The sequence below is a fragment of the Centropristis striata genome, chromosome 22 (assembly GCF_030273125.1).
Source record: "Centropristis striata isolate RG_2023a ecotype Rhode Island chromosome 22, C.striata_1.0, whole genome shotgun sequence".
In the NCBI taxonomy this organism is placed as follows: Eukaryota; Metazoa; Chordata; class Actinopteri; order Perciformes; family Serranidae; genus Centropristis; species Centropristis striata.
The window spans coordinates 21,500,448-21,522,497 of record NC_081538.1 but is presented as its reverse complement, the minus strand read 5'-3'; the positions used below and the strand labels follow the sequence as shown (position 1 = coordinate 21,522,497).

General features: G+C 39.9%; 1 protein-coding gene across 2 annotated transcripts in view; it reads right to left on the bottom strand.

The window, feature by feature from the left end:
- LOC131960502 (kinesin-like protein KIF21A) overlaps nt 1-22,050 on the bottom strand; it is a 51,806-nt gene that overhangs the window by 17,974 nt on the left and 11,782 nt on the right. For both annotated transcript variants that reach the window (XM_059325735.1, XM_059325736.1), the window contains exons 2-12: nt 11,775-11,997; nt 9,161-9,343; nt 8,531-8,680; nt 5,995-6,129; nt 5,679-5,843; nt 4,062-4,177; nt 3,593-3,788; nt 3,319-3,508; nt 1,966-2,029; nt 1,658-1,855; nt 1,221-1,268 (exon numbers count right to left, since the gene is read on the bottom strand). In XM_059325735.1, the coding sequence (XP_059181718.1) occupies nt 1,221-1,268; nt 1,658-1,855; nt 1,966-2,029; nt 3,319-3,508; nt 3,593-3,788; nt 4,062-4,177; nt 5,679-5,843; nt 5,995-6,129; nt 8,531-8,680; nt 9,161-9,343; nt 11,775-11,997 (1,668 nt within the window). The remainder of the gene's footprint in view (nt 1-1,220; nt 1,269-1,657; nt 1,856-1,965; nt 2,030-3,318; nt 3,509-3,592; nt 3,789-4,061; nt 4,178-5,678; nt 5,844-5,994; nt 6,130-8,530; nt 8,681-9,160; nt 9,344-11,774; nt 11,998-22,050) is intronic.

The following is a 22,050-nucleotide window of genomic DNA, read 5'->3' as shown; positions in this document are numbered from 1 at the left end:
TGGAATCAGTGTGTTAATGAATGATTTCACTGTGATTGCATTGCATGGGGTGTGACATTGATGATACAGAGGGAAAGGGAAAGATCATTTCACATTTACAGTTATTCTTACAAACAGACTATCATCATAAAAACTTGATTTTGTTTTTTAAAATAAATAATTTAAAAAATGTATTTTAACCCTCTGAACCACACAATCCATCCGGAATGTCAGGGTTTTTTTTTAAATCAGCAATATGACATAATTTATCATAGCCAGAAAGTGTAAAAAAAACAAACATTCAATGAATCATGTGTAATAAGCGCTTCTGACAGAAAAAAAACAAAAACAAATCTAAGCTTAAAGTAGTGTTTTTCCTCAAAATCAATATATTCTACAGTTATTATTTAAAATTCTGCCATTATTAAATGGTTTACACTAAGATCCTGTAAAAAAAAAAAAACCCAAAAACATTCTGCTCTTCTAAGGGCAACAGGGAAGTCATGAATGGTTTGGCTGAAACCATCAGTCACAAGACAAAAATTAAGTGAAACTTCGACTAAACTGCAGGCTGTTTACACAGAGCAGAGAGGAGAGGACAAGAGAGGCAAACTATAGGTCATCAAAATGTAAGAAATATGTATAGCAACCAGAGGTTTATTTTTTTCCAATATTGGTAACACATGAAAAAATGTAAATATAGATTTTTTTTTATTTCTATTCTTTTTTAGAAATAACTATTTAATAAAAAAATATTTCTGGCATTATAACAACCTTGTAATGCACAAAAGACATTTTTGGGTTGACCCTACCTCTAGTCATGATTGTACTGTTTTCATTAGAGGTGCAGAACTTAATTATTGCAGTGAAAAACCAAGGCCACAGAGAGTAAAATGTGACAGGAATTTAAAAAAAATGCCCTGAAACTACTTTGGGCTCAGAGGGTTCATTTATGATGAGATCTGATTAATATCTTGCCACGTGAGGAGGAAAAAAAGAGACAGAACAAGAGGGTTAAGAGGAAGAGGTTAAAAAATCTTCTAGCAGTGTAAATCACCTGTGGGTGCAGAAGAAGTTAGAGATTAGTTACTTTGGAAAGAAAGGGAAATGGATGGAGGGTTTGGATGGAGGTCAATAATTAACTGAAATCCTTTCAATTATGTGGTGCACAAAAACACATGACTTGCACCGATAGTAATTGATTTCAGATTTGACCCGATCCTGGGTGAGATGTAGCAAACCTGGCGTGTTCAACCTCTGGGTGGTGATTCTCCTCATACCGCCTTAGTCTTCGGAGAGACAGGGATGGAAGGATGGGGGTGAGGATGGTGAGGTGTGGAGGTGAGGAGGAGGTAGAGGGGGCAGACAGGCCGCAGAAGTTGGGGCAAGTGAGGGAATATTACAAGATAGGAGAAAGACAGAGAGTGAGAGAACAGCAAGAAAAAGCTGGGCGAGTGCAGAGACTCTCACAAACACTGTGTTCCAATGGTGAACACTGCTTATGGGAATGCAGAGGACAAAGACAGATTTCACTTAAAAAAACATGCTAAACAATGGAGACAGACATCAAGACTGACATGTTTCATTCTATTTCACCTCAAATTAAGTTCTCAAGATGAAATACTAATCCAATTGCTTTTTTGTGAAGCATTAAAAGTGTGTTGGATCCACACAATACCTCTTCTTCTTCTTCCTCTCCTTCTTCTTGAGTTTCTCCAGACTCTTCTTGGCCATCTCGATGACGTCGCTGGCCTCCTTCTCAGGGGCGAGGGAGAAGGAGCTGCCGGGGCCGCCGTACAGAGAGGAGCGGGTGGAGGCCCGAGACAAATTCTTCCTGAGATTCTCGCTCACGGCCTCACTTTCAAGAAGTTTAGCTCTAAGAGTGGGGCGAAATTACAATCAACTCCTACAAAGACCTGCTTGATTAAATGACAATAAAATAATAAAATACAATAAAATACAATAAAAAATGAGGTCACTACATACCTGAGCTCCTCGATTTCTTTGATATAGTTTTGAATCATGTTCCCAATCTCTTCATTGCCTTCACCTGTGAGCAGATGCATCACTTTAGCTTAGCAGTTGTGCTGAGGAACACTTTACTTTTAATTACTTTTTACCTTCCCTATAAAACTACTCTTTATTTTTACTGTACTGTGTTGATCTCATTCTATTTCTATGAGTAATTCTCTGGGACCCATTCTGTAAACATGCTATGGTAACCCAGCTAACTTTTTATGTTACGTTAGCACAATGCTAAATACTAAAAATACTAAATACCAGTAAACTTATCAGGTTTGGTTATTTGTGTTTAATGCTAATTACAGAATGACACAATATAAACATGCTAAACTAAAACAGTGAACAGTGAACACTGTAAACAAACCTACCAACATTAGCATGCTGGTATTAGCATTGTGAACATGTTATCAAACTGACTTTAGCATTTAGCTAATGAGCCAGAGCAGCTAGCATGACTGTAGACTCTTTTTAAAACATAAACCAGGTGGATATGTACTTTTTTGTAATCAAAACTGTGTTCAAATAACATTACAACAAATTACATTACGTTCATTTTTTATATAAGTATACAGTCATGGAAAAAATTATTAAACCATTGTTTTCTTTAATTTCTTGTTCATTGTAATGCCTGGTACAACTAAAGGTACATTTGTTTGGACAAATACAATGATAAAAACAAAAATGGCTCATAATAGTTTAATTTAAGAGTTAATATCTAGCCATTTTCCATGGATTTCTTGATATTGACTTTGGTTATTATCAAGAAAACCATTGAAAATGTCTAGATATCAGCTATTAAATTAAACTCTTATGAGCTATTTTTGTTGTTATCATTATATTTGTCCAAACAAATGTACCTTTAGTTGTACCTGATATTAAAATGAACAAGAAATTGAAGAAAACAAGGGTGGTCTAATCATTTTTTCCATGACTGTATATCTGGTGACTGATTGCACGAGTTGTGTAGGCTATGTGCCAAAACATGTAGTAGCATTAGCTGCACTAATAGTACTACTTTCATTATATTCTATTATTTACTCTATTATAATATTGGGTGTATGCTTTTTATATTTGACAAGCCAAGAGTGCTTAGAGTGCTGCAGGATTGAGTCCTAAAACCCAGAAATGAGTTTGCATATTTGCACTTCTGGTTCTGTCCTCTCAAAGTCAGTAGGACAACAAATGTCATTATCAGCTTTGTGGTGGTGTCATTGAAGTCATATAATTGAGTATAGCTAGTTTATAGCCTCATGTTAGCTCTTTTAAACAAATGATTCACTCTCACAGATCAAATAAGTTGTAGAGTTTGTTGCCCACCTGCTTTAGCCAAGACCTGGTTGGCCTGGTCACTGAGGAACTGTGTGAGTCTGACTCTCTGGGCGTCGATGGTCTCCTGCATGGCCTTCACTCTCACCCTCAGGTTGTTGTTCTCTGTTTGCAGCATGGAGTTCTCATGCACCAAGTCGTTGATGCCCTCCATGCCATCTTCACCCACCATACGTTTCCCCTGAGCATCAGACAGGGTGATTAATATCAATATTTATTTTCTCTATTTTTCTCGAGATCCATTAATTTCGTCCTGCCTTCTTACCGTCTTGTACTCCATCAGCTCCATCTGCAGTCGTGCTATCTCCGTCCTCAGGGCGCTGATCTGCTGGCTGGCTTTGTCCTGGTTCACCATCACCTTGTTCTTGATGTTTCGGGCTCTGTTGGCGTACTTCAGAGTGTTCAAAGTCTCCATGAAGTCCCGGTCCGACGGGCTGACACAGGCGATCATCACTGTTTGACTGGAGAACACACAAATGAAGAACATTGATTGGTTAAAATGACTAAACTGTAAAACTAATATGTTATATTCGTGCTAAGTTAGGCTAGTGATGAGGACTGTCATGAAAACATTTTTTTAAATTGGACTAGTGAGGTATGTTTAATATTAAAAGCTGCACTGCTCACTACTGGATTAAACTGGTGGTATGTTAACTTTCGCTCCCATCAAAATACTTGTTTTATGATCCATTGTTAAAGCTATACATCCGTATTTGCACACTGTGTTTACAAACCTGTTGCCACCTAGTGAGTCCTGTAACAGCCGGGTTAGTTTGGAGTCTCTGTAAGGCACGTGAGTGGATCGCTTACTCCTGTCTCCCAAAGCACTGATGACATTTCCCAAAGCAAGCTGAGGTGAGACAGAGAAAAAAAAAGTTTATGATTGGATATCTGAGGGTGAAAACAATTCCAGGACTTAAATGAAAAAAAAAGTTTTTTTAAGTGTGGCTGTATGAGGTGCTTATCCATAGACAATGTTAGCTGGAGCATTATCTATGCTCTCTTAAAAGCCACCAGACTCCTTTGACAAAAACAGCAATTTTACCTCACAGGAAACAGGATTAGCTGGTCTACTGATGCCTTGATCAGTAAGTGGGTTGGTGTAATTGTGGAACTTTAAAGGGATAATTTCAGATTCACCAAAGTCACACAATCACTAAACTGCTGGTCCTCCCAGCTAAACCTACAATTCACCATGACATCAACATCAAAACTGACTCCCTATGTCTTGCCCCCACCAGGGTGGTGAGAAACTAAGGGGTGATGATTGATGACCAACTCCCCTTTTCCATTCATGTCGTTGCCCGGTCTTGCTGCTTTACACTTTACAACATCAGAAAAATCAGACCTTACCTAACTCAATATGCTACTTAACTCTTTACACAAGCTGTCGTCATCTCAAGACTTTACTACTGCAACGCCCTCCTGATGGGCCTGCCAGCCTGCACAGTAAAACCGCTTCAGATGATCCAGAATGCGGCGGCGCGCCTGGTCTACAACCAGCCAAAAAGGTCACATGTCACACCACTGCTCATTGAGCTCCACTGGCTACCTGTTGCAGCCCACATCAAATTCAAACCTCAATGCTGGCCTATAAAGTTGTCTCCGGTACTGCTCCTACCTACCTGAACGCCCTGATTCAGGAATATGCTACCTCACGACTGCTGCGATCTTCCAATGAATGGCGCCTGGCTCTGCCACCCGGTTCGTTCAAGGCAATGCAAAGTCTTTGCATTTCTTGTTCCCTGTTGGTGGAACGCACTACCAGTTCCTACCAGAGCAGGGGCGTCCCTCTCTACCTTTAAAAAACTCCTGAAGACCCAGCTCTTCAGAGAGTACCTTCTCTTCTAGCACCACACGATAATTCTACTCCTTAAAGAATCATCACTAGCACTTATTGCTGCACTAATGGCTCTTATTGCACTATTCCTTGATTTTCCCGTTTTTCTGTAAGTCACTTTGGATAAAAACGTCTGCTAAATGACTAAATGTAAAATGTAAATTACATAAATAAACTGATTGAGTCAGTGGTAGACCAACAACTCCTGTGTATTACAGGGCAAAAATGACTGTTTTTGTCAAAGGGGACTGGTGAAAGAAAAAGTAGATTATAAATGAAACATGCAGTTCATGTTCTGGTCACCTGGGGGCTCTCTTGCTCCACAGAATCAACTAAAAATGGTGAATGCTGACATGTACAATTGTAGACTGACAGATTCACTCCTTTGCATCATAACCCCAGTAAATAACATTTTTGTATAGGTATTGATCAGTACATGACAATGACATATAACCACCCATTTAATGTGCAGAATGAAATGCAGTGTCAGACATGCTCTGGGCTTCCTCACCAATCCACAGTTGATAGAGATGCCCTCTTTAGCTCTGTCTCCTGTTGCTCCAGTTCGCTTCAGTCTCTCAGAACCAGCCAGGTCTACAAAGTGGAACTTGGCTGTCAGCGTCTCAAACTCGTTAATCTCCGAGTCGTTAGCTAACCGGTTGTCTGTTACATTATCCTGGAAGAGAAAGAATGGAACAGAAAATAAATCAGAGAGGATTTTGTGCAATTTAATTTCAGTCTTATTGTGCAATTGCAGCTGATGATTATCACTCCAAATATCAGTAACACTAAGGTTCAGTGTTGAGGTTCAGTGTTGAGGCACGTACGTCGTTGTCAGGAGAGCACACTCGAACTTGGCACAGGTGGATGGTGAAGATGGCGTGGGAGCGCGAACTCTGGGCGTTCATCTGAGTGCTGGCGGTGGTACGAGACAGAGCGCCCAGCTTCAGACACTGCATCATCTGTTAGAGAGGAAATGGAGGAGAGAAGGAGAGAAGGAAAGACAACAAAACATAAAAGACATCTTTTGGTGACGACCATTGGATCACATAAATAAAGAAACTATATGGTGAAGCAGTACATTATATCAGTTGTTGAGGATAATTTGACATTGAAGGGTAACATATTTTCTATTTCCTTTCCTGTCCTATATTCAACCCACCGACCTATGATCAGCTTTCACAGGGACAATTTCTTTGGCAGAAAGAAGCACTACGGTTCACAGGGAGGAATGTGGATTCTTTAGTAAAATTAATGTTGTTTTTGTAGAGAAACGCTGCTGCTGATTAAATCTCTAAATGTGTTTTTTCAGCCCAGTGAGCAAAACAAATACATTTCAAATCACCTTAATATTAGCGTGGGGCATGGATCATATGCTAACTTCCAAAATGTATGCACCATGGTTTATATGATAACTCGTGGAATAAGAAGTAAGTCTATTTTGTTGTGAAACAGTCGTACGGTTGCTGTTTTACACATGTGAAGATCCTATTTTTAACATGATTAACATGGTTCTTATGAATCAGAAGTTAGCTCAGTAGAAGTAAAATGTCAAGACTTTAATACAAAGCTAACTTCTGATTTGTAAGATGTGGGATCGTCGCAGGACATCCGGTCAAGGATGAGAAGTGAATTTTATTTAGGTAATTTTATGAAGTTTGTCACCACCAGTACACACTCCGATGTCCACCTGTCGCTGTGTATGTGGTTTTCAGCTCAGTTCTTTCATCCCCTTTTTACTTGATGATATCTGCTGACTCATGCCACCCTCATGGTGAGGAAAAACGTTAAGTCCCTTAAAGAGTCGAATTTGATTGGCTATCAGGGCCAGCAACGATTGACAGGTGAGTGAGGTGATATGAGAGACTTTTGTTCCACAGTGGTGAAGTGGAACTACTTGGTTAGGTTGAGGCAACAACACTAAGTGGTTAAGGTTAGGAGAAAAGAACAGGGTTTGCGTTACGTTGAAGTCCGCTGTGTACAGTGGCTCCATTCCTGTTCACACTGTACACAGCGGACTTCAAATACAACTCTGAGTCCTGCCACATCCAGAAGCACTCCGATGACACTGCTATTGTGGCGTGTATCAGGAATGGACAGGAATCTGAATATAGGGATCTGATAAAAGCCTTCAGTGACTGGAGTCACAACAACTATCTCCTACTGAACACTTCAAAGTCTAAGGATATTTCCGCAGACTCAAGCCCCCCTTCAGCCAGTGAATACCTGTGGGGGGGACATGGAGGTGGTGCCAAGTTATAAGTATCTAGGTGTATACCTGGATAATAAGTTGGACTGGTCCCTAAACACAGACGCTCTCTACAAAAAGGGGCAGAGCCGCCTCTTTTTCTTCAGGAAGCTCAGATCTCTGGACATCTGTAGTAAGATGCTGCAGATGTTTTATCAGTCTGTGGTGGTAGTGTGTTGTTTTATGCTGCAGTCTGCTGGGGAGGCAGCATCACACACAGAGATGCAAGGCGGTTGGACAGACTAGTCTAAAGAGCTGGTTCTGTGGTTGGAGCCAGGTTGGACACACTGGAGGAGGTGGTGGAGAGATGACCTGTCAAGATGTTCCAGGCCATCCTGAAATACCCAGATCATCCACTACACAAAACCTTTATGGACCAAAAAAACAGCAGTGGACGGCTCCTCTCTCTCCGTTGCAGGATGGAGAGATACAAAAGATCCTTCTCTCTTACAGCCATCAGGCTGTCTCATTCTTCAAGAGATTCTACCAGACTAACTGAATTTCCCCTCGGGGTTGAATAAAGTAATTCTGAATTCTGAATTCCGAATTCTGAAAATATTTACTTCTAGTGACATACAGTCATGGAAATAATTATCAGACCACCCTTTTTCTTCAAATTCTTGTTCATTTTAATGCCTTGTACAACTAAAGGCATTAAAAAGCTGATATCTTCACATTTTCCATGGTTTTCTTGAAAATATAATATCAATAAAACCATGGAAAATATCTAGATATCAGCTCTTAAATTAAACTCCTATGAGCTGTTTTTGTTGTTATCATTATATTTGTCCAAACAAATGTATATTTAGTTGTACCAGGCAAATGAACAGTAGAGTGAAGAAAAGAAGGGTTTTCTAATTTTTTCCATGACTGTATTTACATATGGAAGTACACATGCACAAACAGCGATCCGAGTCTCCCGTTACTCCTGTCATAATTACTCCTGCCACTAGAGGTCGCCGCCTTACAACAAAAAGGCAGCATCTACTGGACTAAAGTAACTTTTTTCTTCTTATTTTCTAATGGTTATGAGTATCAAACCATTTAAGGTTAGGATGTCATTATGATGTTAAAACTATGATTGTTAAAGCCACTTCTAAGTAAACACAGCTAACCTCAGCTGCAGTGGTTACAGTGCGAGTGGTGACCCCCACTGTGTAGATGCCTCCGTTGGCGTCCTCGTGGATTTTGATGTTGGATCTCTGCTTCCTGGCCTCGATGTCCCGCGTCGTGTCGAACAAGTCCAGCACCTCCTCATTGTACAACTGGAGAGTTTGTTTAGAAATAATAAATGGTAGATAGAAAATAGATAATACACATATTATTGCATGAATAGTCAGTGTAATTATTACATTCTCAGCACTTCGCTATATATCCCAAACTCATCTTTTCTCCTCAGCTGCTTCCTCACCAGCTGTTGGCGGTTAAAAATAAGTCCAGGAGCTGACCACGGGGGCAGACTAATGACAGTTTAATGGCTGCAGGGTCATCTGGACACTTTAACAACCCAAAACCTCTACACCCTCTGCTGACCTTTGAACTCTTGCTGTCAGCATGCTGTAGCTGCACCTAACTAATGGACCATAAGTGGACTGGATGTTTTGACTTTAGCCTGAGTGCTGATAATCGCATGTTAATTTGAGACAAAACACTCATTTATGGGTGTTAAATGCTGTGAAACGGTCAAAGTTTGAGTTGTGTGCGTATGTGTGTCAGTGTGTGTGTGTGTGTGTGTGTTTCTGCACCTCCAGGAACTGTGCGTTGATCTTGAACTCAGGAACAGGCTTGCCCTGCTCGGTGGCAGCCTGTCTGCGATCTTCGATCCCTCTGAACAGGTGGTTGACGGCCCGGGGAATGATGCCCAGCTCGTACTCTTCGATGTTGACGTCAAAGCCGGTTCCCATGGTGTAGGTCTTCCCCGAACCCGTCTTCATGAAGGAGAGAAGGCCGAGTCATGAGTTACTTTACCAAATGGGAATAAAAGTTCATTTCTGCTCTTATTTTGGGTGTTTCTCATGTTATTTAGTGTGTGTTTTTGTATATTCCAAGCATGTTCTCAGCTGTTCAGCCACTGAACCGACTAATGTTTCTGGGGCTCTGAGGTTGGGGTGCAGCTCTGAGCAGTTTCTCTAGCAGGGGGGTCAGAGGGGATGGGGTGGTTGCTGTGGTGACAAAAGAGGAATGCAACATTGAGCTCAAATTCACGCGTCACCCCTCAACTCCCAGTCGAAACGCCTGAAAGAGACCCTGACAGGAGTGTGCGTGTGTGTCTTAGTGGTGATATACGAGGGTATGTGTGTGTGTGTGTGTGTGTGTGTGTGTGTGTTGGTTGTGTTCTATGAGGTCACACCTGTGTGATTACTATGTTTGTGCACATGCTCCTGTGTGTGTGTGTGTGTGTGTGTGTGTGTGTGTGTGTGTGTGTGTGTGTGTGTGTGTGTGGCCTCCACTGCGCCCTGTGAAAGGCTCTTTGACGGGAATACAAGAGCTACAGGAACAATGTGAGGAGAGAATAATGAACAGAAAGAAGAAGAGCGAAGGGCAAGATTAAGAGGAGGGAAAGTTTAACTGCTGCAGCCGGAAGGAAGCATGCTTTTTTTCCCCCAATCTTTTTCTCTAAATGTACATTTGTCTTGAAGAGATACAATAAAGGCTAATAGAAACTGTTTTTATTTAATAAAGGTGGATTTTGTAGCTTGCTTTTGCTTCTTTAATTATCATCGCTACAGGCCTCAAGTTTACGCCTTTCTAGGATGTCCCGTCTCCCCCAAACTGCATTGGAGAAATACTGACTTTTAACATGAAACTGCTTTATTCAGTGTTTTAACAGTTTAAGTCACCAGGTCTGTTTGTCTTGGAGAGGAGGAGACCTCTTTGGATAGTTCGGCTCCTGGTTTAAAACGTTTTTAACAATGAACACTGAAGGAATCCCGACAGGCAGCAATATTGGTTTGAAACTTACAATAAATAATAATAATAATAATAATAATAATAAACTTGTTACAAAAATGTTTACTGAGGTAGGCTCATTTTCTTTTAGACTTCCATACAATTGGTAGCCTGGCTAATGCCAGACTTATCACAGATGAGATTAGTCTGCAAGATTCTTTATTTTTACGCCTTATTTCTCCCTCATGTCATTCAGCCACACACATCCACTGATTTTATGGTCAATAGACGAGCTGCTGGGGGTCTCTCGCCAGCTCCGCTGTCCCCCGGCTCGCTGCGAGATCACCGGTGTTACGGCAGCGAGCGGTAGCGGGGCTAGTTGGTAGATTAGGCTTTGGCCAAATCCTGTCGGAAGCAAGGCTAAAACACCCTTTTTCGCAGTGAAACAAGAGTGTAAAGGCAATTGTTGTTCTTCTTTTAAAATAAACTTTTGCTCTAAACTATTTAAAACGCCATCAGCTAGATTGAAAGAGAGCTTCTCGTCTGCTGCAGCCATGTTGGATCCGTAGGAAAACTACCAAACTACAAGCTTCCGTCTGCCGAGTAGTACGCATCATCGTCTTGCGGTCCCTCCCCGCTCTGTGATTGGATCCCTAAAACAGGGCTAAGAAACGGCGTTAGTTGCCAGACCCTTTCGCAGTTCGAAATGAAATCGAGCGCGCAAGGCAGTCTGGGTATACCCAGGCTATACAATTGGACTCCTTTTTGTAACCAGCGGAGTCACCCTGCTGGCCATTAGATATAATGCTTGTTTAAGGCACTTTTGCATTGCCTCTGGTGCTCTCCAAAGGTAACAACATCTACCAGCACCTCTAAAGGTGATTATTTTTGTATGTAATACACACAAGAATTTAATTGAATAAATTACCTTTTTTCAAGTTAACCAGCTGCTGCCAATAGCTTTATATTTACTGTAACGACATGAGAATGTCAGAGGGCAGGTTAGTGTTTCATCTGTTTACTGTCTCTCAATTGTGTTTTGACTCTGCAGTTTATTTTGCTGCTCTGGTATGAGGTGAAGCAATCTGTTCACACTCTGCTTTGATTGGGTAATAAACTCCCTTTCTATCTCCCTCTTGCTCTCTCTCTCTCTCTCTCTCTCTCTCTCAGGCTGATCTATCAGAGCCAATATAGCTGCAGTGGCGCGGGCAGGTTGGAACATGTCAGCTGATAGTGTATTGACAGAGCTGGTGCAGCTGTGAGGCCTGTTCACTCCCTCATTACTTGTCTGATGATATGAAACCGAATCAGCTTCATATCACATGCTGCCATAAATCTAGCTGGAAGCCGCTCTATTCCCTGGAGCGTCGCAAAGTGGAAACGTCAGCAAATATGAATGTGTGTGTGTGTGTGTGTGTGTGTGTGTGTGTGCACTGTGCAGATGCAGGAGCATGCAACATGTTGACCAACCTGTCCATATGCAAAGATCGTGGCATTGTAGCCCTCAAAGCAGCCTTCGATGAGACTCTCGGTGCAGTGGGTGTAGATGCTATCCTGCTGCGTGTCGATGTCGAACACATGGTCGTAGGTGAAGGCCTTGTCTTTACCCAGAACCACCTGCGGCTCCCCAGGCATCACATATGTACAGATGTGGCAGCCCTCGATCTTCTCTCTGGCCAGCTGAGGACGGATCCTGGAAGACAGAAGGAGACATCAGCTGTGTTTCCATTAAAGTCGAAGCAAATTTTGAAGTGAATTTTTTAAATATTCCATTAAAGAAAATGTGAATTAGGGACATTTGCATCACCTGGTTTAGAGCAAATAAACAAAGCTGCATAACCGTACTTTGGTCAGAAGATGGCAGTGTAATGCATTGCTGTAGGCTAATCCGTCAGTAAATAGTAGAAGTAGAGATTGCGGCACTTTTTCTTATTGTGTTGTGTCGTGGTCTTTGTCGTTTTCTAAATTTTCTCAATGTTGTCAAATTGATGAAGATGTTTTCTAGATTTGCTTGTGTTTTGTGTATTTGTATACTTGTGTTGCAGTTGCTGTGAGTTCTCAGGGCCACCGTAGGAAACAGCTGATCAGTCATGTGAGTTAAACGTTCACTACTTCAGAACTTGTCCGGAAAAAAAACTTCCATCTGTGTTGCTGTTTAGTGCATAAACAATTTTTCAAAAAAGACAAAAACCACCTCCAGCAAGTGTAGAAACTTTTATGTGCATTGCAAAGTTTCCATCAGGCTTTTCTCATGCAAATCTTCAAAATGTCCATAGAAATTTGTTAATGGAAACAGACAGTTAGATTTTTAACTGCTTGCCATAAGCCTGGCTTTCTTCCAAACGTTCAGCTCCTTAAAGAAATATTATTTCTTATTATCCAACGCTGATTGACACTTTAAGTGGAGATAATGGCATGAAGCAACCCTGCCTAAAAACCCTGAAATCTGAAAATACAAATTTTCAAAGAAACAGAGCAGAGCTGTCTCTGCTTGCATCTAAAGTCTGATCAAGAATTGCTTTATATTTGACATTATGTATTATTACAAGGTAATGGTAAAATAATTTAGCTGAGCAGAAGACAGGTAATATCTTCACCAGGCTTCAACAGATGAGTGCTGCTACTGTGCCGTGTGTGTGTGTGTATATGTGTGTGTGTGTGTGTGTGTGTGTGTGTGTGTGTGTGTGTGTGAGAGAAGGACCACGCAGTGCCAGCACACTCTCCAGCAGCCACCGTACACAGTACAGTGCCCTCACTGTTCATGAGAGAGAGAGCAGAGAGCTCTGGGTAAACAGTCCCACCCTGGATTTCATTAAGGAATCACTCTGTTTACTTTAGCACAAATAAACACACCGTTATTACATCATTTCCTCCCATGATGCACCTCTGCCTCTCATCACTGAACTCCCTGTTCACCTGAAGAGGAAGTGGAAATATTGGAATGAAATATTTGGACATATTGGGAGCATTAAAATATTGGAAATAGTTGTAGCGTTGCGAGAAAGATATTGAAGATTATATAGACAAAAAGATAATAAAGAAATATGAGAAACAAAATGAAAAATTCCTGCTGGGATACCTTTTGTAGCCACAAAATGAACCCAGATAAATGAATGAAATGAGTAAATAATGGAGAGAAAATAATAACCTAGACACCTGAGAATCTCAAAACACTATCATTATAAATGTCTGCCATTGTTGCTCTGCTGGCGGGCATTAACTCTGAGTGTGTGAGAGTGTGTGTATGTGTGTATTGATGTGGTGCTTTTCATGCAGTTTGGACTCCCCCTCAACTATTTTTTGCGTGTGCTTGCATTTTAAAAAAAAGACTTACATTCATCACAGCAAGACTCTATAGAGCTTCTGAATGGTCTGAAAGGACAGTCAGTGTGTGTGTGTGTGTGTGTTTGTGTGTGTGTGTGTGTGTGTGTGTGACATCAGATCCCAGCTATTTAGCAGACCCTATCTGGGATTACAGCCCTGATGAAAAAAAGAGGGCAGAGTCAGGGAGGGAGCAGTGGATTGAGGAGAAACACAGTCCTACCTGCAGTAACAGAACACCTGCAGGGCATTGCTGTCTGCTTTGTGTTATCAACAGCAGAATTGCAGGATTAATAAGAGTTTATACAATGATTGATATATGTTTAGTCAGTCTTTCATTATTGATAGCCAATGCATGTAAAACTAGTCGAAACTTCAACATTTATCGATATAGTAAAACATTTTTTCTTTCTTTACATATAAATGCTACCCTTACTAGGGGTTGTCATATTTAGTTATTTTGCAATGTTCGTTATTCTTTTCTCATATAAATATATTTATTTCAGAAAAAAAAAATTGGCCTATTTTATTTCATATGGTATTTTTATTTAAGATTTTTCTTATTCAAATGTGCACTCTATGGAGCTTTGATTTAAAAAAAAAAAAAAAAAAAAAAAGGTGATCCGGTTGTTACACAGTATTTATGTTATCTCCAATAAACGGTTTCAATAAAACTACTTGTGACATGCCCAATTTGGCTCTGACTGAACATTTGGTCTCACTTTGCGATAATACCAGGATATATATCGTATATTGATATTCAGCCTTAATATACCGGGGTATGACTATTGGTCCATATCGCCCAGCCCTAGCTTATATCAAGCTTTGATATAAGGATATCTAATTCTATAGTGCTTGTACAATACTAGAATAATATATCTAAAATAAAGGTAGCATTCATCTGGAAAATCTCTGACGTTGGTAAGTGTTAACAAGAAATCACATAAGGGGTCTAGGGGTCTAATTCTACCTATTAGTACAATCTTTTGAAATCCCATATCAATTGCATATATGAATGGAGGAAATATAATCTTAACCTTTGCGTAGTCTTAATATTCTATGTACTCCCCTTGTTCTAAGGGTCAAAAATGACCAACCATTACTAACTTAACTCCTAAAATAAATCAGCATTATTCTATTTAAAACCCCTAATCTGTTTTCCACAAAGTAACAACCTCTCTTTCATTAAAAAAAATGGATTTTCCCTCCTCACAGTGCAGAAGAACTAAAGGGAAAAAATGGCAGTCTTGAAATACTTTGGCATTATAGTTATACAGATTAGCGACAAAATACAAACCATTTCCACTTCAAGTTGTATAAACAACAACAATAAATTAGGATAAAAACTTTAGATAAAGTATCCAAATTTCGACATAAATAAAGATAAGTTAGCGTTTGTTTTATGTTGGGGATCATCGTGGAAGGGTCATTTTTTACCCTTAAGACAGCAAAAGGGTTTTAAAATGAGGGGAATACTTTCACTGTAAGGGAAAAATAGAACTTTTCAAGTTTAATTTCAATTTTAAACTGTTGTGGGTATGGATAAATGTAATATCTGATTATATAATTTAAAAAAATGTACAAATCCAGCAGACATAGAGCTACATTAGCATTTCCTTTAGGGTCACCATGGGGCTCCTTTTTGCACTGTTTTGGTCTCCACCAACTTGCTACGTTCATCAGCTAGTCGCTAACTTGGTTTTCTGTGTTGTTTGGTGCTGGGCAGGTAGCACACAGTGGGTTTATCAGAGCTTCCTGTGGCATACAGAAATATACTCATGAGGGCAGCGAGAGAGAATCACAACAAAACAAGATGTGGGCTGTAAAACCAAAACAACAAGCTAAAAGACGCTAAAAAGCCACTTAGAGCAGAGTCGGGTGATAATTCTCTGTGAATCTTTTATTACAAGTTTCCCCTTGACATTACATATAGTAATTTGACTCATTGTTAATATGGAAGTATTAATTTGTGAAACTTGAGTTTTAGAACAGTGCTAGGCCTGTCACGATAACAAATTATTTAGGATGATATATTTTCCCAGAAACTATCACGATAAACGATAGTATCGTTGTATCAATGTCGTTTTAGTGTTATAACTATATAAGAGGATAATAAGTACATCCTTTTTCACAGCAATTCATTTTTAAATCTCAAGAATATTAAACATTGGAATTGAAATGTGGAAAGGAAATATTAAAATATCCTAGAGATCCTATAGTTTTTTTTCAGCAAATCGTACTGCCTGTCAAACATTTGCAGCATTACTTTGAACACAACACAAAAAAGCACAATAAGTCACACATGTAAACGACAATATATTGAGTCCAGAAAAAAAACTACCGGGTCCATTTTTAGATAATGAACGATAAATCGATATAGTAATAATCGTGACAGTGCTACCTAAATCTGAACATAACAGAGGCTGTTCCAGGTGAAACTGACGTAACTGTACCAGTCAAAGTGTTTAGGTCATCTGAGGAGATTTAATGGTGGAATGGTTTAGGGCATTACAGGAGTGAATCTGCATTAATCCCTTTGGCCACCTTCCCAAACCTGACAGAGAGCCATTACTGTAATCCTGTGTAACAAAGGAGGCACTCACTGCTGCTTACAGCAAGGGCATTAAGTCACTGGGTTATTGTTCACTTCGGCAACTTGAAAGAAGTGTAACAAAATATGGACTTAAACTTGAAATTTAGAAAATGTCAGTGAAGTATAATGAAGAAAGTCAATGGTTGCTCCTTCTATAGAAACCAAAGGAACACGCCTGTCTAACTGTAGCCCCATTTAGAATAAATGCCCAGTCTGTCTGTGTTCATCTCCACTGTGCGATACAATGTTTGTTTTGTGTGGCATCCCCCGGGTCCTCCGTACATAGAGGACTAGATGTGTGGGCTAAAGAGGAAAATGAATGTCTGAGAAAATGTTAGAGAGATAAAGAGTAAAAGAGGATAAAAAGAGAAAGAGACATAATGGTTACAGCCCAGACAAAACACTGATGACAATCTCAGCATTAGGAGGCCGCCACAGTCCATTCAGTCAAACAGACCTATTATCTGTCTGCGTAATGACGGTCTCTCACATAACAAGACCTTCAGACTGAATGGGTTCAGGCTTCAGAACCATTGCTATTTTTCCTCAGTAATTTAAACTATAGCGCTAAGCACTAAAAGGGAACAATTTTAAGACGTTCGTATGAACCATTGTCAAATTAATTGTGACATGTACTTTCAAGAAATAAAACCTTAACAAAGATCTACCATGGATGTATTATAAGATCTGGATCAAATGAGATTGCTCTTCTGGCACGTACCAAAAACTCTTTCTAAGATTAGAGTTGACTTTTGCATTATGAGGCCAACTAAATATTTATTGTGGTGTTTCTCCTGCTGGCCCCCGCTAACCAGTTCCCTCTGGGTCCCATAGATTTTACTTTGTGATGACCTTATGAAGTTTTAAAAATACAAGTCATTGGCTCTTCTTATGACACAATCGGCGCATTTCCATTAGGTATTTTTTCCCTCTAGTGAGCCGCTATGGGTGTGGCTTGGAAGAGAGGATCTGCCCAAGATCCGCCCAAACTCAGCGGTTAGCGGCTCAGTTAGCGGCTCAGAAACTACCTGCCTCGGGTAGGTACTTTCTTAGCCGCTACTGAGATGCTACTGACTAGTCGACGCTGATTGGATACAGCTGAGGCGGCGATTTTTGCACATGCGTGAGTCATTTGCAGACTGGTGCAAACTGGACGCTGAGGGGTTAACAACTCCTGCTCTGATGACTACAGCTGGGAGAGACTGCTGCGGGAGGACTGGGCCGCTCGTGAGTGCTTTGGGACGGCGCCTGCTTCTTGTTAAGAAGAGTAGGAACGAGTCTCCAAAAGTCTCCAATAACACCAGAAAAAGTCGCAAAGTTGTTGCTAGTGGCTTTTTTGAAAAAGAGCTAGAGGGGTCTGAATAGTCGATAAATATAGAGACAAAGTCACTAAGTTGGCAACACTGCTTGCAGCGTCGGTCTGTTGTCACATTAACTCCTTTGGTTAGCCGCTACAAAAGTACCTGTATGGGAACAAAGGCCGAGTGGAACTAACTAGTGGGCGGAGCCAAAACACTCAGCCGCTTTCCAGAAAGTACTCAGTGAAAACACACCTAATGATGTTAGAGCTAAATGTTGCTAACGTCAGCATGCTAACATGCTCATAACAAGCCACCAGGAGCAGAACTAGAAGTGAAGTTATTTTGTTGAAGGCAACACGGGATATCATTTATTACACGCCGTACAATGACCCCCAAAAGTTTTTTCCCAACATTTAATCATTGCACAACAACATGACCACTGCATCACTTTTTCTCTTGCATACTGCAAAATTATGCCATTTATGTTACATTTTGATGCACTTAAATGAATGAAAGCCAATGGCTGCCTTGAAGATGGAACATTATTCTAGAAAAATGTAGTCTGCTTCGTAAAATGGTCAATGCAATGGTATGTATTGTATTTAATTGGTTAAAACCTTCAATCGGTTTAATCCATGTTGTGCATCATCAAATATCTGATGGTGTGTACTAGATCTCAATAAATAAAGGTGTAAGTAAGTATCTTAAGCCTACAATAATGCTGTTTGAGCCTTGTGGTACAATGGACCTCTATTTTTTTGTATTCATAACGAACACAAGTTCTGGCATCAAACATCTCAGCTAACTGTAAACAGGTGAGGGATAAGCTAGGTGTGAAGCACGTCCCGCTGCTGTATTATTAGTGTGACTGACTTTAGCTGTGATTATGATCTGGCAGGCTTCACTCTGTGGTTCAACCCAAAACAGTCTTTTCTCCTGGCTGAATAAGGGCTGCCCTTCAGCACTGTGCAGACTTACAGAGCTAATCCGCCTTCTAGAGTGACACACGCAGGCTCCTCACAGGCTGTTTCTCCAGGAAATTTAACTCCACCACTTCCTAAAGGTGCACAATCACACACTCATACACACAGACAGGCGTAGAGAAGCATGCCTCAACACTTTTATACTCTGCAACTTTGCTGTTTTGGGGAGTAGTTCACTGAATGTAATTAAGGTTGTAGTCATATCTGTGTTGTACTGAAGTAAGATTTTAAAGTAAAAACAAAGATCTACAGTGTACAGAAACAATTATTACTAATATCAAATGTGAAAACCCCCTTTCACAGGTAGGTCTACACACTAAAACACACACACACACACACACACACACAGTCACACACATGCATCAGGGGCCCCCAAGGCCAAGTGAAAACCTTTGTGTAATAACTGCTCAACACATTAATCTGCTATGACAGTTTCAGCCAGTTGGAGGGAATGCTAAGAAGAAAAATACAAAGAAGTTCCAGAGTGGAGAGGATTAGAGGGATACTTTTTTGTTGTATTTGTCACCAGACACTTTGCATTACAATAAAAAGTTTTGTGTTGTTTTATCACTTAAATTAATACTAGATCCAGGAAGGATTTTGAAGGACAGGGTTGTGCAGCAGTTGGTTATAAGTTCAAAACCAACACACAAAAAAGCAAAAAACCTTTTCAGCTTGCCACCTTTGAAAATATGCTAATTTGATATCTTGCAAAGAATAAAGTAAGAGAATTGATATCACTCTGTCAGTATATGGAGCTGGCGACCAGTTAGCTGAGCTTAGCATTAAGACTGAATTAATAACCGCCTACGATTTCAGGATGCTACTACTGATTAAGAAATAGTCTGACACATAACCCTCTAAAACACAACAACTTGTCGTTTACATATATGAAACTACTGCCAGAAGACAGTTAGCAATTCTTCAAATCTTTATGCTAATCTAAGCTATTTTTGGTCCATCCAAAGATTTAAAATAATGTCTTAAACCTCAAAGGCTGGTGAAGGAATTGTAAACTTGTTGTTTTACGTGGGTTATGTGCTTAATTCTTGGCTGTAAGCAGCGATTTTCTGTAGTGTTGTCATCACTACGAGGTTGCTAAGTGTCATTTTCCCACACATTTTTTTTTAACAAATAGAACAAATATTCATTCAGTCCCTCGCAGTCATAAATATGTTTTTGTTCTTTTCGCCTCCTCAAATATCTAAGCTTGACTGACTTGAATCTGTGTAAAGTTTGTCAGATGTTCACATTCCTCTGCTGAAGCGGCAAATGTACACTTCCCTAAAATCTGAGAGTAGGTATATCACAACTTGAAAAGCCTGTTAAAAGCCATAAAAGAAACTTAAAACCTTGAATGCAGAGCAGACTTGTCAGTACAGAGAGCGAGAACACACTGTAATATTACAGCTGAAATTACTGTTTCACGGCTACTGCCAGTTACAAGCTAAAAGATGCTAACTTCACTCACCACTCTGATATGTCTGTTAGTTGCCAATTTTGGCACAACAGACTTATCTGAGTTTTTTTTAACTTAGGTGGGGAACACATGTTAAACAAAATATATTAAAATATATAATCATAATAAAAAACAGACTGGGGGAGGACTTTAACATGTTAATAGGTTAGCTTTAGAAGTCCTTGCAGGCAAACATCTTTACCTTTTGGACAGAGTCATGCTAGCTCTTCCCCCTTGCTTCCAATCTCAATGCTAAGCTAAGCTAACTGTGTCCTAGCTTTGGCTTCATGTTGAACAGACTTCTTCTTTTCTAACACTTGCAAAGGAAGCAAACTTCTCACTTGATTTATTACCTCAGAATTTTTTTTAGGACAACACTATGGTCTCAACTCAATCGCTAATAAAAAATCTTCTTCAAGACAATTTGATGTAAATAGTTCAAATAATGGCCCCATTTAGAAGAAAATAGAAGATAAGAATTGTATGATTTGGGGTGTGGCTACGTTTGATTGACAGGTCACTAACAAGGCGAGCCGTCATCAGGAGAAGCAGAACAATGCGTATCCACGGCAACATGCCAATAAAGTTATATATGTATATGAATATATATAAAGGACATTTACTGGTTTAGACCTATAATTTTGACCCTTTCGCACTGTATATTCACTTAACATTTTTTTTAATTTAAAAATGTCTTGTTCAGCTTTCGGTTGGACTAACAGACACTCAAAGGGGTCGCTGTTCAGTTTTCAGGTAAGAAACATACATATTTTTTTGGCTTTCTGCTAGCCAAAATGAACATCCTAGTTAACACTCCAGTTAATGCTAACATGAATAAGCAGTGACTTCTCTCAGTCACGTTGAGGTGTAGTCAGTTTTGTCAGATCCCTCTCGATCCTCCACAGTCCAAATATGGTCTGCTCCCCGTATCAGAAACAAGATGGCGACGAATGTAAAGCTGAACTCGATGCCTCAAACGGGCATCCATTATTTATACAGTCTATGCTGTGGCCAGAGGTGCATATTAGCTTCTAAAAGACTAGCTTGTTAGCTTACTGATGATTCTACAGTACTGAAGAATTTATTGTAATTTGGCTGCCAGTTGACTAAAGGTTACTTTCATTTAAAATGTAAGTGAAATTTCTGGAGAGATAAAGCACTCCTGCAGAAACAGTGCATTATGAAGCTACTTTACATTACTTTTCAGTTGACTTTTTAGCCAAAGCGACAAACAATGACTTAGCATATAGGAGTTCAATGTTTGGCTAGAAGAGAACAGGTGGATTTAACTGGGACCATCAGACCAGCAGTGTATTCTAATAAGCCTACAGATATAGAAGTTAACTGAGCACTTCAATAAGAGAAGCCTCTTTGCTTGCATTGACTGATGTGAGGAGTTTAGAGTGATGAGTTCAATGAACCTTTTTAAGAGATGAAAGGGGAAAGCACACACACATAAGTCCATATATACCTATACCAATACACACATATATACACACACACACACACACACACAGAGGGGCTTTGTCAGCCTCTCTCCATGTGACAGGTCCTGTTAGTCTCCTGTTCTCAGTCTCATTACTGCGATTACAGCGACAGCCTGAGAAACAGTGGGCTCCTCGTGCACACACTCACAAGTGCTCAACCAGAGAAAACCAAGACATCATACGCCTTCAGCCTCCATTTCAGACTGTAAAACTTTGGAGGGGAGTTAAACTGATGAAAGTAAAAAATCTTAACCAGCTTAAGAATTTAATCTGCCTCAAATGATATCAGTCAGCTCTTGCTACATGTGGAAAACCACTGAAACACAATACCACACACACGAAACTCCTGGAAACTGGAATCATAGTTTTTCTAACAGTTTTAGAATGAAAATTATGTAATTTTAGAGTCTACAGTCATGGAAAAAAATTCTTAGACCACCCTTTTTCTTCAATTTTTTGTTCATTCAAGCTATTTTCCATGGTTTTCTTGATAATCATTTTGGTAATTATCAAGAAAACCATTGAAAATGGCTAGATATCAGCTCTTAAAATAAACTCTTATGAGCTATTTTTGTTGTTATCATTATATTTGTCCAAACAAA